The sequence below is a fragment of the Choristoneura fumiferana genome, chromosome 29 (assembly GCF_025370935.1).
Source record: "Choristoneura fumiferana chromosome 29, NRCan_CFum_1, whole genome shotgun sequence".
Taxonomy (NCBI): Eukaryota; Metazoa; Arthropoda; class Insecta; order Lepidoptera; family Tortricidae; genus Choristoneura; species Choristoneura fumiferana.
Genome location: NC_133500.1, coordinates 10,730,482 through 10,744,213, shown reverse-complemented (window position 1 = coordinate 10,744,213; position 13,732 = coordinate 10,730,482). Strand labels below are relative to the sequence as shown.

At 39.2% G+C, this 13,732-nt stretch overlaps 1 protein-coding gene across 1 annotated transcript; it reads right to left on the bottom strand.

Annotated features, from left to right (window-relative positions):
- Positions 1-6,920: 6,920 nt before the first annotated feature.
- Positions 6,921-9,380, bottom strand: LOC141444133 (uncharacterized). Its single transcript, XM_074109564.1, has 3 exons — positions 8,262-9,380; positions 7,678-7,968; positions 6,921-7,030 (listed from the first exon to the last, which is right to left on the bottom strand). Exons 1-3 carry the CDS (start codon positions 8,644-8,646, stop codon positions 7,005-7,007), a joined length of 702 nt encoding a protein of 233 aa, XP_073965665.1. The 5' UTR covers positions 8,647-9,380; the 3' UTR covers positions 6,921-7,004.
- Positions 9,381-13,732: the final 4,352 nt, after the last annotated feature.

Sequence of the window (13,732 nt, the reverse complement as noted above, 5' to 3'; positions counted from 1 at the left end):
GTGACTGACATAAACAAAAAATGCACAGTTCCGAGGGAACAGCGCGCGATAACCGAATACCACGCGGGCGGAGCGGGCAAAGCTAGTAGTACTATAAGTGCTACCAATGACATTAAAAAGTACTTATATGTGGTATGGCTTAGATATGTGCAAATAAATGTAATCGATAATCTTACCTATTTCGAGGGTATTCTGGAAAAACAGAAATAAGTGATTTTTTTAAAGTTACATTATAGGCATACTCAATGTTTTCTGCTTTATTTATCTAGCAAAACCGTATACAAATTTAATTATTATTGGCACTTATCCGGTTCTGCCAGAATATCCTCGATTTATTTAAACCTACTTAATATGTGTCCGTCTGCGTATTTTAAGCATTATTATTTTCAATTAAAATAGATATACGTCTACAAACTTAAACGAATTATTCGGTAGGTAGTATTTCATTTTAGATTAAAGTAAAGAAAGTAATTGAAAATAATAATGCTTAACGTAACTGTTTTTTTTTTTTAATGCAGTTGTAATGTTCTGATTATAATACATGTTGAAAGATTGTAATAAATCCAAACTAATACTGTAATTATAATAAATATTTTTATTGGTATATAAACTATCTAAGAATATGATTTAATGTTCAATATTCTACTATTACTACCATAATAAAAAAATATTTAAAACATTTGCCAAAACCGGGAAAAAACCGGTTTCCGGTTTTGGGCTCTCAAAACCGCAATTCAAACCGGTTTTGAAAACCTTCCGGTTTTGCACGCCTACACGGACTACCCATGGCAACGCCATCATCTGTAGATAGTGTTGTCCTCGATACAAAAAGTAACTCCCTTCCAAACAGTTTCTGAGCAATACCATGTAGGAACTCTGACATGCCATTCTCACCTAACTTCCCTCGAATTATCTCATAGCACTCTTTAAGAGGAACATTGGTGACAAGTGAGCCACATCAAAACTCACCATAATGTCTTCTGGTTCCAACCTAATGCTGCTGAGAATTTCCACGAAATGGCGAGAATCTTTGACCGTAAGACGACGTTTTCCCCACAAGCGGCTGTAACACTGATGCTACGTGTTTCGCCAGGTCGTACGTAAGTAGGAGAAGCAATTGACTTACGATAGGTCTCAGGGGCACGCCAGTCTTGTGCAATTTCGGCAACCCATACAACCTCGCGGCTGCACGATCTTCGGCTTGTGAAGGCGTTGAAAATCATCGTCGTCAAACAGATCCTTATAGTCTCTGACAACAGTCCTTATACGGCGCGTAACTCTGGCCGTAGGTTGTACGACACTGGCTTATTATAAACAAGATCGTCATCCAACAAAAACTTATTTTACCCTCCTAATCACTAGAGTCCATCACCACAGTGGCATTACCCTTGTCCGCTTAAAGCACAAACATCCTGGTTCTTTCTTATATTACTTAAAGCAAACGCTGTTCCGCAGTGCACATTGCTTTTAACCGGCCTTTTAAAATAACTGCAACATCCTGCCTTAAACATCGGCGTCACTAGAAGTCACTTTATTGCGCATTATTGCTTCCTCCACGCTACTGATTACGGTCGGTATAAGCTTTCATCTTCGTGGAATCCTGTTATTAACAAGTGTCGGCGTCGGATGAATGTTCGGAGGACGATCGGCCGTTATTAGTGTTGTATGTCGGGGTTATGACTATAGGGTGTGACTAATAAATTGAACAAGTGCGGGTAGTTCGTGATACGAGTGCCGCACTATTTGTGATCAAGTGCGGGTAGTTAGAACTCGCGCTGCTAGGCAGACTGAACCCCACACTTCAGTCTACTCGTGACCACGGCAACTGTAACGTTGCCGAAAACGTCGAGGTAAATATTACTTGTGCAATGAGCGTGATAAGTCCCGTTTTTGGTATTTTGGACTATGAGATGAACGTACGAACAAAAAGTTACTACAAAAATGTAAAAGTAAAAGTTTAGTTATTCCCAAAAAGTGAAATCAAAAAACTCACCAGTTTTTCTTATTATAAATGACCTGTAAAGTTTAGTTATTGTTAAAGTATATTTTTTTTTTAATAGTTAGCCCTTAATGAACTATACTCTATTATTATTATTTTGATAAATACAGTAAGGTGTCGTTCTCCTTTCTTATTGGCCTACAAGCCAGCATTCACATTAAAACATGTAATGTCAAAGTTATTTTCGTAATTTTTATGTACAATAAAAGAACAGTGGCGGCCTTAGGGGTGGCGAACAGAACAGGGCAATCGCCAGGGCCTCGCTCTTGCAGGGGGCTCTCGCCATCAACCAAGCAAAATTTTAAAAAAATATCTCGTCAACATGACAAATACCTAAAAGAACCAATCAACATACTTTCGCATTACATACTTTTCAATAAGGACAAAGGGCCTCGCAAAAAACCTGTCGCCCGGAGCCTCGCAAATGGTAAGGCCGCCGCTGGTAAAAGAGTTCCTACATACATGCAGTGTTAGCAATGTTGAACGGTGGACTGTTTTATGTGGATTTTGAGGCACTGGAGTCGGTGAAGCAGTTTAAATTAATTAAAAAGGCAGAGATTGATTGCAGCCGTGTATTTCTCCATAGCACGCACGGAAGAAGGGGCGATATTGCCAACAATAAAAAAGTATTAAAAATTAACAATTTTTAGCTTGTGTTGCTAGCTATAGTTATATCGATAGAATCGATTTAGTACGCAACATGCTGCGGCCTCTACAAGAAACTAATACAATTTTTTTCAAATAGAACAGTATAAACAAAGTCCACAACATAGCAATTAATTAGCATAATAAGAACTAGCTTATAAAATTATTTAGAAACTAGCTTAATATTAAAGATACACTTAGACTTTGACACTTAGCATGAAGTTATACAAACAAAAACATTAATCATAATGCGTATCGGAAATAAAGACATTATTATTAAGGATGCCTTTCACATACCTACTTGCACCGTGAGGAAACCTGCACAGAAATTTTATAAAACATGTTCACATACATAATATATAGTGAATGAAAATGAAGGTTAATTATTTACTCGTGAGTATACTAAGAGCAAACTAAACATATACTTAGTTAAAAATTACAAATCACATTTTTGTGCTTTGTGGTTGCAGAACCAAAAAAAAAAAACATTTTACCAATAAAAGAGTGCTGTTTAGTATGTTTTTTTACAATGTATACCAAATTATGCCATTATGGAACATCTATTGTGTATTTTGTAATAACAAGTTTTACATAGATAAATTTTTGGAATATTTTTTAGTACTTTAGAGCAGAGCTTATAAATGAATTATTACAAGAATGGTGGCTTTGGTTATTTATAAGCTAAATTTACATCGACAATATATCATTGTTATTATCATGCACATAAAATATTAGATTAAAGAAACATTAATTTATTTGATGCTTCAATGTGAAATAAAAAGAGACTATAACCTCTAACAAAAAATAATTCTTTTAAACAGAAAAAATTATACCTCTACCGGTAGTACACATATCTTATGGATAGACCTTTTGTGAGTATGACCGTTTGCCGTTCGCACTTCAACTGCGCGCACCAAACCATCTCTCCCAGGGAACAGGTTAGTGATTCTGGCCATCGGCCACTCGAGAGGAGGGGAATTGTCATTAACTAATATAACTAAACTGCCTATACACACATTAGGCCTAGTCGATTGCCATTTTGGTCGATTTTGCAATTGATTCAAGTAATGCCTGCTCCAATACTTCCAGAACACCTGTTTCATGTTACTTATGATGGACCAAAATTTGAGTAAGTTTATAGATTTATTGCTTACATCTTGTTCTGGGTAGGTATTGAGAGGGGCACCAGTGAGGAAATGACCTGGAGACAGGTATGAGAGATCATTTGGATCAGTTGTGACTGCTGTGAGCGGTCGCGAATTTAGAATGCCTTCTATTTCCACCAGCACGTTTTAGCTGTTCGTACGTCAGTAGCGCCTTCCCAACGGTGCGCTTTAAATGATGCTTTGTATTTTTGACTGCACTTTCCCATAAGGAGCCAAATATAGGGCTATAGCTAGGTATAAAGTGGAAATTGATGCCTTTTGGGACGCGTAAGACTGCACATCGTGCTGGTGGGTTTGAGAGGCGTGCAAGCGATAGAACTCTTCTAATTTATTATTTGCTCCTTTAAAAGTAGACCCGTTATCAGAGTAGACGTCGCTGGGCCTGTTACGTCGCGCTATGAAGCGTTTAAAGGAGGCGAGAAAGCATTCGGTGGTCAAATCGCTGCAGAGCTCAAGATGTATCGCCTTTGTGGCAAAACATACAAATAGGGCTATGTATCCTTTACCGATTACTGGTTTTCTTATGCGACTGTTCTTGACTGATATCGGCCCGGCGAAGTCCACTCCGACCCTCTCGAACGGGCGGCATGCCGTAACTCGTGCTGTAGGCAAAGAGCCCATCAGCTGAGTTGTCGCAGCAGCCTTCAGTCTGAAACATATTACACACTTATGTATTACCTTTTTTACAGTACGCAAACCGTCAGTTATCCAGAATCGTTGCCTTAAGGAACTCAAAACTAGCCTTTGCCCTGCATGTAGTAGACCTATATGCTCGTTTCTCACAATCAAGTCAGTAATTATTGATTTTCTCGGCAATATGGCCGGATGCTGTGCAGCATATGGAAGCGGCGCATTTTGCAGGCGACCACCAACTCTCATAATGCCTTCACTATCGAGGAAGGGAGCCAGCGATTTTAATTCACCTTTGACTTGTTTGTGAGATTGTAGCAACTTTATGTCTTCTAGGTAGAAAATAGCTTGTTCTTGCTTCACTAGTAGCATGAGCGCTTTATTTAGCTCTAATGTAGTGAGAAAGCCTTTGACTTTTTGAGAAGCAGATTTTGCATTGTTGCAAAATCTGAGAATGTATGCAAGTACGCGAGTCATTTTTCCTATAGTAGAGATTCGTTTCAAGGTGTCAAGTATATTATTATTATTGACTGTGGTTGTCAGACAGAGTGCACTAGATTGCTCGGGCTTAGATTCAGGCAGCTCTAATGGTGCTATTGTACCGTCTGGAAAATTATACTCTATATTGTGCAAGAAAGATGGACCGTGCCACCAGAGGGCGTGGCTATTGATTTCTTGAGGCTGAAGACCTCTGCTAAGGCAATCTGAGGGATTATGGTCGGTATTGACATAATGCCAATTATGATTTTTAGTCAATTCATTTACCGATCGGACTCTATTTGCGACATAGACATGTAGTTTTGTGACGTTAGTCTTTAGCCATGCCAGTACTATCTGCGAGTCAGAAAAAAGGTGAGTTGCATCAATTTTAATTTTATTGTAAGTGTATCGTGTACTCGCTTTGCCAAACTTGACAATAATAGTGCTGCGTTCAACTCAAGTCTCGGAGTGGTAAGTTTTTTCTTACAGGGATTGATGCGAGACTTCGAACATAGCAATTCAGTGCGCACATTGCCATGCGTATCGATTGTGCGTAAGTACAGACAGCAGCCATAAGCCACTGATGACGCATCAGCAAATCCAACTAACTGATTGACTACAGTTTGCTGCGGCTTGACGCAGCGCGGTACAACTATTGGTTGCATTTTGGAAAGATCTTTTGCAAAGTCAGTCCACATACTGCGAATGTCATCTGGAGGAGTTGAGTCCCAGCCCACATCAGCTGACCATAGTTTTGCATAATAACTTTCGCGCGAACAAAAACTGGACCAATTAAACCCAGGGGTCGTAAAATTTGCTAATGTAACTTAGGATGTCGCGTTTTGAATCATTTCGGCTGATATAAGGCTCGGGACACGTGCCCTTGAAGACATCAGATTTCACATCAAAGTGTATGCCTAATGTCTTCACAAGCGCGTTGTCTTTTTGGAGCTCAACTTCTCCTATGTGGTGACTATCTTTAGGTACATTCTCTAAAATAGTTTTGGAATTCGAAGCCCATTTGTGCAACTGAAAACTTCCCATATTGAGTAACTGAATTAACTGTGACTGTGTTTGAGTTAACTCTTGTTCGGTGTTGCAAGAGACCAAATATCATCAACATAAGTATTGTTTTTATAGCTGATGATGCTTGTGGCATTGAACTTTTGTGCCTTTCAGCAAGATCACTGAGACAGCGAGTAGCCAAATAAGATGATGGCTTGAGGCCATAGGTTACTGTTTTTAGCTCTATGCATTTTATGTCTTGCTCTGGAGATTCTCTCCAGAGAATGTTTTGCAATGATCTCTGAGCTGGGTCTAAATTTATACAGCGGAACATCATTTTGATATCACAAATAAAAAATAACTTGTCTATTCTGAATAGAAGGAGAATATCGAACAGGTCTCTTTGTACCACTGGACCGTTAAGCAACATGTCATTCAATGATACCTTTTTATTTGTACGCATAGACCCATCAAAGACAGCCCGCAGTTTTGTTGTGCGGCTATCTTCTTTTATTACTGCATGGTGAGGTAAAAAGTACACAGGATCTTTATTTAAATCAAGCTGATCAATTTCGCGGTACTCACCATGTTTTAATTCAAGGTACTGATCTATGAATTTTTTGTATTCGTTGAAAAGATTCACATTTTTGTGCAATCTTTTTTCTAGGTTTAGAAATCTATTTAGTGCTAAATTGAAAGAATCCCCTAACTCAGAGTTCATTTGCTCTAAAGGAACTTTTATAGGCATTGAAACTTGGTATTTATTGTTCTCAAGCTTAGTAGTTTCCTTAAACAATTTTTCGCAATACTCATGCTCTGGTAGTTTCTCTGGGAAGATTTCAGGCACTTTTTCAGCTTCCCAAAATGCACTCATTTGATTAGAAATAGTGTTGTCACATTCTCTACAAAATAAAGACACAACCTGATCAAAGTTTCCTGCAGGCAGCTGCGTGCGGCCGGCGACGACCAGGCCGAATGATGTGTGTACTAGCGATGGACTTCCAGGGTTTGTGGTGCCTGATGCTGGAGAGCTCTGGTTGGTAGCTGCGAGGCTCTGGCTGCAGGATACGCCGCCACGATCAAACTGCGGCTGCGGTAGCAGGACCTGGAAGAACACGTCAGCTCCAAGCAACAAATGCACATCACCCGGCTTATTAAAGCTTTCATCCGCTAGCTTGTAGTTGGTGGGAAACACCATGCGTGACATATCAAACTGAGTTTGTGGCAATTTGGTTGTTATTGTTTTTACAATATGGCAATTGACATTTATTTTGAATGGATAAACTGCAGAATGCACATCAAGGTTTATACATTTGTCAATGGATTGCTCAGCATTTGTAATTCCCATGATAGTAGTGTTAGTTTTCTGTGATGATTTTCCTAATGCATCCACGGCCTTCTGTGTTATAAATGATGCTTGTGAACCACTATCAAGGAGAGCTCTGGCATATATTACCGTCCCTGATTTAGCTATCAGCTTTATGCGTGCAGTAGGTAATAAGACCTGACCCTGGTGTGAAGTAGCAGACAAGGTGACAGAAGGGCTTGCGTGATGTGAGGGTTCATCACTGTGCAATAATGTGTTGTGCTGTTGCTTGCACAAGGCACAGCGAAAGTGAAATTTACATTTGCGCTTGTGTTGGGACAGACAAATATTGCACAAGTTGTTAGTTGATGCAAACTCTAAGCGTTTGTTAATTGCAGCCATTTTAAAACTCTGGCACTTAAATAATTTGTGTTCAGTTGACTTACAGTAAATGCAGGCGGCGATCTGATGGCTCTGCGTAGCTACAGGATAGCTGGCTAGACGTTGCGATTGCACCTTTTGGACATTGCAGTCAGTGTTCTCGATAGCCAATGCACGCTTCTCAATGAAGTCAATGAACTCTTTTACCGTGGGAGGAATTGTATTGTCTCGCTCCATCTGAAATGCTCGATATGTCATTGTGTCAAGCTTCCTTGACAGGATACATATGATGATGGAGTCCCAGGTGTCGATCATCTCGCCTAGGTTTTTTAAAGCAGCTAGGTTCTGCTTGACAACTGAAAGAAATGCACGCAAGTTAGTGACATTTGACCTATTTATTGCTGGCATGTCGAGTAGTACGCCAATGTGTTCGTGCGTAATTCGAACCTTATTGTCGTATCGTTCTTTTAGGAGTCTCAACGCTTCAGTGTAGCTATCATCTTGGAGTGGGAGATTGTTTATTAATGCTAGAGGCTCACCACTCAAAAACCCTTCAGGTAATACAACTTTTGTACACAAGAAAATGTGGTTTCTGTATGTATCATTGCTGTAAACATGCTCATAAACTCGTAGTATTCTGTGTACTTACCAGTGAAAGTTGGTATGACCACGCTGGGTAATTTAATTTTGCCGGGGCCCGTCGCTGGTTTTGTATCGGGCGGCGGGTTACCTTTATTTGATCGCAAGGTGTTGGCGATCGCATCGAGTTGCGAGAGTAGATGTAAGTAGGTGTCTTCGACATCATCCTCGTCCAAATTGTCGGACTTGTCAGGCTCTAAGTTAAGCGCGGTTATGCGCGCCGACAATCGGTCATACTCGTTAAAGGCGGTAATTAATCTTTCCCTTTTTACCAACAGTAATTCCAATTCCGAATTAAGGAGGGCCTCTTTATTGAATGAATTTTTGAGGCGCGTTATGGAAGCCTTTGCACGGCCCCTGGCCGCAATGCTCTCCTTTAATTCGTAATCGGACATTATTTGTACACACTAAACAAAACACTGTATAAAGATTACTACTGAAAACATAAACTATTGTCTTTAGTTAGAACGAACAATGAACAAACATGGCGAAGAGCGAACGAAAAAGACTTGTCACGGCACGACGTGTGGCTTGGGTTGGCGTCGTTCAGTTGTCACTACTGGATTTCCGCGCTTCCGCAGTGTTGCGTTGCGATTGCGACTCGTACAGATTAGATTTCGCTGTCAGGTCGATTTGAAGCGGCGATCAGCGCTTCGTAGCTTAGCGTGGCGCTAGTTTCGCTACGTCGTGGCGCTAGTTTCGCAGACTTGATGTTGCGCTGCTTATTGTGGCAATAGCCAGAAAAAAACTGCAAGCGGTGTCAAGCTGGCTTTGCTTCCGGCGAAAAGAAATTAAAATGGCTGACCTCTGTCTTGTCTTCGTTTTCTGCTTGTGGATTCGCACCAACTCTGTGATGTAATTCTGAACTGTTGGCGATTCTTGATGATTGTAGACTCGAAGGACCAATGAACGGTGGACTGTTTTTATGTGGATTTTGAGGCACTGGAGTCGGTGAAGCAGTTTAAATTAATTAAAAGGCAGAGATTGATTGCAGCCGTGTATTTCTCCATAGCACGCACGGAAGAAGGGGCGATATTGCCAACAATAAAAAAGTATTAAAAATTAACAATTTTTAGCTTGTGTTGCTAGCTATAGTTATATCGATAGAATCGATTTAGTACGCAACAAATGGTGTCTAATTTGCATTTTATAATTAGTAAACTTAATTTCGTAATTATCTATAAGCACATTTCGTATCCAGTCAATATTTGTATATGTAAATTTGTTGGTTAATATGTCTGTAAATAAAAAAAAACTGCCTTAATATAATGCGACTCCATTTACCTTTCCCAAAATAGAATGACATCTTTTTGAAAGAAGAAATTCTTTTGTTCATCAAGTCATTTGGTCTCGTCATGTGACGAAAAGTCGTTAGTATTAAATATACCGTAAATATCAACTTTGCCCTCTGGCCCCAACATTGCCTGATTCGATTTAGGTCGATAACTAGCACCCTTAAGGTTTAAAACTTTTATCCCCCCGTAATAATAATTCCCGTGTAGATAAAAGTTTAACCTTAAAGAGTGCTAAGTTACCGACTCTAAATCAACCGGCAATGTTTGGGCCAGGGCAAAGTGTAAAGCAGTTTACGGTACAACTATTATTATTTAAATCTTTGTTGTTTAGACTTAAGGTATTTTAAGTTAATTTAGGACGTAAAACAAATACAGCTATAAGTATACGCAACACGGCCACTTTTTTGCTTTGATTTTGTATGGGACTATAAATAAATAAATAAAAAAAAACCTTATATTTCCAGCTTACAGGTGTAGATAAAGATTCTTGTTGTTTCTTTCTACCTTTATACTTTTTAAAAAAAAAATTAGAACGAGAAGAGAAAAATATATAGAAGAATAGCTTTTGCCCGCAGCTACGCCCGCGTGGATTCGGTTATCGCGCTCTGTTCCCTCTTTCCCTCGGGCACTGTGCGTTTTTTCGGGATAAAAAGTAGCCTATATGTCACTCTCTGGTCCATAAACTATCTCTACTCTATGCCAAAAATCAACGTCGATCCGTCCTCCGTTTCGACGTGAAAGACGGACAAACATACAAACAAACATACATACACACAGACACACACACACACACACACACACACACTTTCGCATTTATAATATTAGTATGGATTAGTATCCATGTAATCTAAGTTATCTAAATATATACTTAACTAATTATAATCTATATATATAAAAGAAGAAACTGACTGACTGACTGACTGACTTATAGATCAACGCACAGCCCAAACCACTGAGCTAAAAGTTGAAATTTGGAATATATGTTCCTTAATAGATGTAGACGCGCACTAAGAAAGGATTTTTCGAAATTCCCACGGGATAGAAAGATATCTAAACTTTTTTCTCTTCATTGTTTGTAGTCGAATCTCTGAAACTATTGAGCCTATTTTAAAAAAAATTTCACCGTAAGTAAGCTACACTATCCTTGATTGACATAGGTTACTTTCTATCCGGGATAATGCAAAATTCCCGCGGGATAGAAATAAATTAATTCAATTACGGAGCTGATTTAAAAAATTCTTACATATTATGTGATATGACTATCCTCAAATGACAAAGGCTACTTTTTCTTCGGGAAATTACAAAATCCCATGGGATAGAAAAAACTGAATGCAACTTCGGGATGATTTAAAAAATCTTACATCAATAGAAAGCTACACTATTCCTCATTAGTATAGACTACTCTTCTTCGGGAAAATGCAAAATTCCCGCGGCATAGAAATAAGTGCATTTGAACTTCGGGTCTGATTTTAAAAGTTCTTTCAACAAAAGTAAGCTACAGTATTCCTGATTGACATAGGATACGCTTTTCCGGGAAAATGAAAAATTCCCGCGGGACAGAAATAAGTAAATTCAACTTTGGCACTGCTTTTAAAAATCTTTCATATGATATGACTATCCTCGATTGACATAGGCCACTTATTTTCGGAAAATCCAAAATTCCCATGGGATAGAAAAAACTGAATTCAACTTCACAGCTGATTTTAAAAATTCTTCCACTAATATAAAGCTACACTATTGCTGATTGGTATAGATTACTCTTCTTTGGGAAAATGCAAAATTCCCGCAGGATAGGTACATAGAAGTAAGTTAGACAATCCAAATTCGGAGCTGATTTTAAAAATTCTTTCACTAATAGTAATCTGCAGTATCTCTGATTAACATAGGCTGATTTTCTACAGAAGTAAGCAAAATTCCCGCAAGATCGAAATACTTAAGTAAATTCATCATTGGGGTTGATTTAAAATATATTTTTACCAAATGGGAGCTACATTATCCCTGATTGGCATAAGCTACTTTTCTCCGGGAAAACGTAAAACTCCGCGGGATAGCAAAAAGTGAATTCAGCTTCAGGGTTGATTTATTTATAATTGTATACCTAACTCTACCTGAACAGTACCATGACTGGCTGACTGACAGACAACGCATAGCCAAAACTACTGGTGCTAGAGACTTGAAATTAGCATAGATGGACCTAAAGTAATAGAGGAGAGATTTTAAAAATTCTTTCACCGTTAATAAGTTACACTATCCTTGATTGACATAGGTTACTTTTTATCTGAGATTATGCAAAATTCCCTCGGGATAGAAATAAATTAATTCAATTTCGGAGCTGATTTAAAAAAATCTTAAGTACATATTATGTGATATGACTATCCCCAAATGACAAAGGACACTTTTTTTTCGGAAAATCGCTAATATTGAGCATGGCAACTAGCACTCGCATTATTCGCGTATTGCTACGTAGGTATACCTAGGTACTTACTATTCCCTAATACGTAAATAGGTACCTATAGACCCAGCCCTTCTCGATAAAACCTGACCATTACATTACGACCAAAACGTTATAAGAACTACACTTAAAAAAAACTTAACACTACACTGCAACACTAACACTCGCGACCCAGACTTGTTCTTGTTCCTTTCTATGACGGCAGGGGTGGCGATGCCTGCCCGCAAAGGTACGAAAAAAGAAGTTGAATGTCACGTAAAGCTGCTGCAGTTGCCACGGCTCCTGGCTTCTCCCGGGTCTTCCATTGTCTGCGGCACCCGCGAGCGCCGAATCCGGTCCTGGGTGCTGGCCTCCGAGCTGGTTCCCGTGAGCCTCTTAGCGGCTCCGTCTGGGACGCAGCTGGGCCCCCATCCTGGCCTCCTAGCGCAACACGTGGCTTGGCGTGGCCACGCGGCCTTGCTAGGAGGGAGTAGTCTCTCGCCGAAAATCTTCACATTCTTCACGCAACAAAAGTTCAATTCCCAGGGGTCACCACTTTGGTGTAGTTTGAGTTATATCAATTTGGGGAGAGTCACTGAGTACAAACCAAGAATACTGTTAACTATTATTTATTCTCAAAAGGACGAGTACACAGTCCTATGGGCGAGAGACTACTGGCGAGCCCGTCGGTATAGCTAACCTATAAAGATATCGCTATATGGGTAGCTAGCTATACAACTGTGTCGCTACAGTATTACTTATTATGTTGTCTACGCGCGCGAAGTCCCGGGTAAAGCTAGTTATTATATAAAACATGTTTTTAGTAGGTAAGCATTAGTATTAAATATTTTCTGCTGGAAACCCCTCAGGTAAAGGCCTCCTCCAAAGCTTTCCATTCTCCTTGTCTTGGCTATTTCTCGTCTTGGGCTATTTGTTGCCATTGTGGGCCAGCTAGTTTTTTATATCGTCATCCCATATTAGTGAATGGTCTTTCTCTATAGCGCTTGCCCAATGGGCCTTTCCATAACGTAACTTTTTGTCCATCTACGATCCTTAAGACGCGCTATTTGGCCGGCACATTTCCACTTCAACTTTTGGCTATAGCTGAGTGCATCTATTGCCTTTGTTTTAGATCTTATTTCAGTGTGCCTTATCTTCTGTACTCTCTTGATATTTAACATGCTACGTTCCATTCCTCGTTGACATGTGATTATTTTATTTTTATTTTGTTGGTAAATGTATTCCTTATTTCTGTCCATTGTAAAGGTTGCCTGGAAGAGATCGCTCTGAAGCGATAAGGCCGCCTATTGCTTACCTTAGAAAATCTCTATGTATATACTTGTGTTCTCTGTACTGTTTACTGTATTGGTGTGCAATAAAGAGTTATTGTATTGTATTGTATTGTATTGTAAACTTCCATGTTTGGGATGCGACCGTCAGACAAGGAATGAGACAAGAGTCCATGATTGTTTTCTTTAATTTGATAGGCATTTCACTTTTAAATATCTCCTTGTAACTCCAGTACTTATTCCAAGTATGCTTGACTCTGATCCACATAATCTAACGGGTCGTTTTCGATTTTGATTTTTGATTTTTTAACCGACTTCAAAAAAGGAGGCGGTTCTATGTTCCAATGTTTGTATTTTTTTTTATGTATGTTCGCCGATTACTCAATCAATCAATCAATCAATATTTTTATTGATGATGATTGATTATAAATAGGTATATAGGTACACTGCAGTTGTAGTTACAATG